At 47.3% G+C, this 3373-nt stretch overlaps 1 protein-coding gene across 1 annotated transcript; it reads right to left on the bottom strand.

The window, feature by feature from the left end:
* Positions 1–645: 645 nt before the first annotated feature.
* HSP70T-2 (heat-shock protein 70T-2) lies at positions 646–3131 on the bottom strand. The gene is made up of 2 exons (XM_086799111.1): positions 1148–3131; positions 646–932 (listed from the first exon to the last, which is right to left on the bottom strand). Exon 1 carries the CDS (start codon positions 2889–2891, stop codon positions 1152–1154), a length of 1740 nt encoding a protein of 579 aa, XP_086655237.1. The 5' UTR covers positions 2892–3131; the 3' UTR covers positions 646–932; positions 1148–1151.
* Positions 3132–3373: the final 242 nt, after the last annotated feature.

The raw sequence follows: 3373 nt of genomic DNA, 5'->3' as shown, positions 1-3373 counted from the left end.
ACGTGCACATATGAGAGCAATGTCGAAAGATGTTAGACCCAAGCTGATGGCAGAGATCGCACATTTGGAAACAGTCCAAATGGAAAAGATGACATTTGAGTTTACCAACTTTTCCCAAAGTGAAGCTTTGGAAACAAGAAAACAAAGAAAAAACACACAGCTTCAGGGAAGAGAAGCTTTGGAAACAAGTTAACAGAGAAAAACACAGAGAGTTTATTCAAATAGCTTCAGGGACACTCACCTTAAGTGATTCACTTTTCTCTTTACAGTCTTTCCCCCAAAAAAAATAGCAGATTTAAATTGATTCGAAACACAAAAAAGCCAATTGCAACTGATATAATAAGTACTCTTCAGGTAACCTTTCATCGAATATCTCCAAATGAACAAATGCCCTCTCTCTCTCTCTCTCTCTCCCCTATCACACACATGCATTCATACAAAATCAAATTCTACCCAAACTTCCTCCTCCTCTTCCCGAACTTCTAAATTCTTGCAACGTGGCAGCTTTGTGAAACTCTTCCTGAAGATAATATAGAGATAGAGATATATAGAAAAGAGAAGAGAAACGGTCTCACTTGCCTATTTATCCATGCGATAATTTAATAAATCACTCAGATTCAACCTTTCTCACACAGACATGTATTCTTTATGCATGGCAAATTCCACTTCCATTTTTAATCCAGGTAATGTTTTCGGAAATCATTGAACTTTTAAATGCCATAAAAGCAACACCGTCTCAAAACTCGTCACACCATTCCTAAAACCGGTGAACAAAAGACCTATTTTAACAACAATTCAGCCAGCCAGAGTGAATTTATGAAATAGTTCAACATACAAACATCCTGCGCAGGCTGGTAGACTTGGGAGATGACACCACTTTCTGCATTTAATACCCTTCTTATTAAATGCCTGCACATTTGGCTCCTCTTCTCCTGTGACAGTCGCCAGCGATTGAGAGTTGCTCAGTTAGCTTGGATGTGAAGCTTCCATGCTTTAGTATATATACTACTACACAAAGTCAAGTGCTTGAGTGACCTTCAAGCTAAGTTCGTTGGGTGTATGTAAAGGAAAGAGAGAGCAGTGCTTGTAGAGAGAGAGAGAGAGAGAGAGAGAGAGAGAGAGAGAGAGAGAGTATGTGTGTGTATACATTACTAAGCTGAAGGTGCAGGTTGCTTGGGAAGGAGAAGATCAAGCTCTAGCAGAGAACCATGCTTGTTCAGAATTGCATCAGCACACCATCCATGGCCATCATCAATGGTGGGCATCCTGACCTCCACAAGGGGCACAACTGGCTTCTCAGCACCAGGCATGCATACCCCGGCCACAACCCGCAGCACATCAGATGCATCCACGTCCATGCAAACACTTATGAGAGGCACCCTCTTTTGTGCAGGAGGAATCCCTGTAAGCTTGAAAAACCCTAGCAAATGATTCTCACTTGCCTGTTTTAACTCTCCTTCATGTACAACTATCAAAGCTTCTGTCTGGTTATCATGGCTAGTGGTCACAACAATATCTCTTCTGGCAGGAATTGTCACATTCTTCTGCAGGATTGGTAGAAACTCGTTCCCAGCAACTCTTATACCAAGACTGTGAGGCATAGCTTGGATAGTGAGCAGATCTAGCTTACCCGAAGGATCTGTCAAGCCAGACGCTATGGCTCCCTCCATAGCTGCACCTTGAACTGCTGCTTCTAAAGGATCAATACCTTGATACACTTGCTTTCCACCACAGACTTTCTGAACCAGAGAGCGAATGGCTGGCACATAGCTGCAACCTCCTACGAGGATAACATCATCCAAACTATCCACGTTAAGCTGTGCTTGATGCAGACATTGCATGGCTAAAGATTCACATCTTTGGAAGATATCTGCATTCACATGCTCAAACTCCTCCCGAGTAATGGTTCTCGAAATCCTTTTTCCCCCAATGTCACCTTCTATCAGAGCGCTGTGAGAAAAAGACAATGCGTGCATAGCTCTCTCTGCAATAGGTCGCAGCTGAGCAGACATCTTCGAGAGATGAAGCCGGAACTTCTCTTCAACAGATGAATCGAATTCCCCCAGCACATAATTGACAAGATTCTGCACCAAGGTTTCCCCACCAATACTTCCTCCAGCAAGGGCTCTAATCTGTGACACACCACCGGCGGTGGCAGCAATGGCCACATCGCAAAAACCAGCACCCATGTTGAAAATGAAGGCGTTCTTCTCAACACCGCTACCCATGTTGCCCTGGATAGCTTGCTGCTGCTGCTGTGCATACAGAAGCGCAACGGCGGTAGGTTCCGGCATGAGTCGCAAGACATGGAGACCGGCCATAGCACAGGCTCTCTCCAGGCGAGTCTGCTGAAACCGGCTGAAAGAAGCGGGCATAGTGAGCACTGCCGACCTTATCATGCGTCCCAGCTGCGCCTCCGCCATCGCCCGCAGCTCCACAAGCACAATCGCAAGCACTTCTTCAGGTGTGGTGGACCTCCAGACATCATCCACGAGGGCTGCGAGGAAGGGGCGAGCTCCAATGTCCAGGGTTTGAACGAGGAAGGGACAATTCTTGCAATTCTGCACCACCTGGTCGTTGTCGACTCTTCCGACAAGGCATTTGGCATGGTAAATGGCACTGCCAGAGGACAGTTCAGTGTCGGAGATGGCCGAACTCACGCCGCTGCAGGGAATGTCACTCTTGAAGAGGACATGCGAGGGCATGCGCTTGAGGCCGCGGGGGTTTGCCAGAACCTCCACTCGGGAGTCACGCCAAACCGCCACTGAACAGTGGCTCGAGCCGAGGTCGATTCCCATAGCAACCTGGACAGAGAGAAGGGATGCGCCTGAGTCCTCGCCTGCAGCGGCCTCGCTGTCTGAGGCGACGATGTAACCGGACTGATGCGCCATAGCTAGCTAGAAAAGGCGGGTACGACTAAAGAAGATGAGAAGAAATGGCGATGGCAATGTCGCAAGCTTTGGCAGTGGCAAGGAGGCTTCAACGTTTCAAGGTCTGGCTGTGGTTTGCTTAGACAGCGAGCGACAGGCAAAACAGCTATGGCGATTTGCGACTGGCAAGGTTTCGATGGGTTCTTAAGAGAGCAGCCTTCGGCTGGAAAGGTCCAGAAGGCGGACGAATTTTCGAGCTCCATCCATAATGTTCATGGCTCCATCCATCATGTTCATGTATATGGCCCTTCCTGGGTGCCCGCATCCATTTTAAGGCATGGTTCACACTACAGGACGTGGCATTAGATGGTTTGCTGAAATGCCATGTCATGGATGCCCATGTCGCTAAAAACTTCCAGCCTCGGGGCAGTTTGTATGCATTTATACAAAACCATTGGGGTGATATGCAGACCCCTTGGGACTTGTAAAGTAGACCAGCTCTA

The sequence above is a fragment of the Cibotium barometz genome, chromosome 6 (assembly GCF_041138505.1).
Source record: "Cibotium barometz isolate CiBa-2024 chromosome 6, ASM4113850v1, whole genome shotgun sequence".
Lineage (NCBI taxonomy): Eukaryota > Viridiplantae > Streptophyta > Polypodiopsida > Cyatheales > Cibotiaceae > Cibotium > Cibotium barometz.
This window is presented reverse-complemented; position numbering and strand designations above follow the sequence as displayed.

What these genes read in the sequence shown, in the direction of transcription:
- HSP70T-2 (XM_086799111.1), bottom strand. Translation starts at nt 2,891, where the DNA reads ATGGCGCATCAGTCCGGTTACATCGTCGCCTCAGACAGCGAGGCCGCT.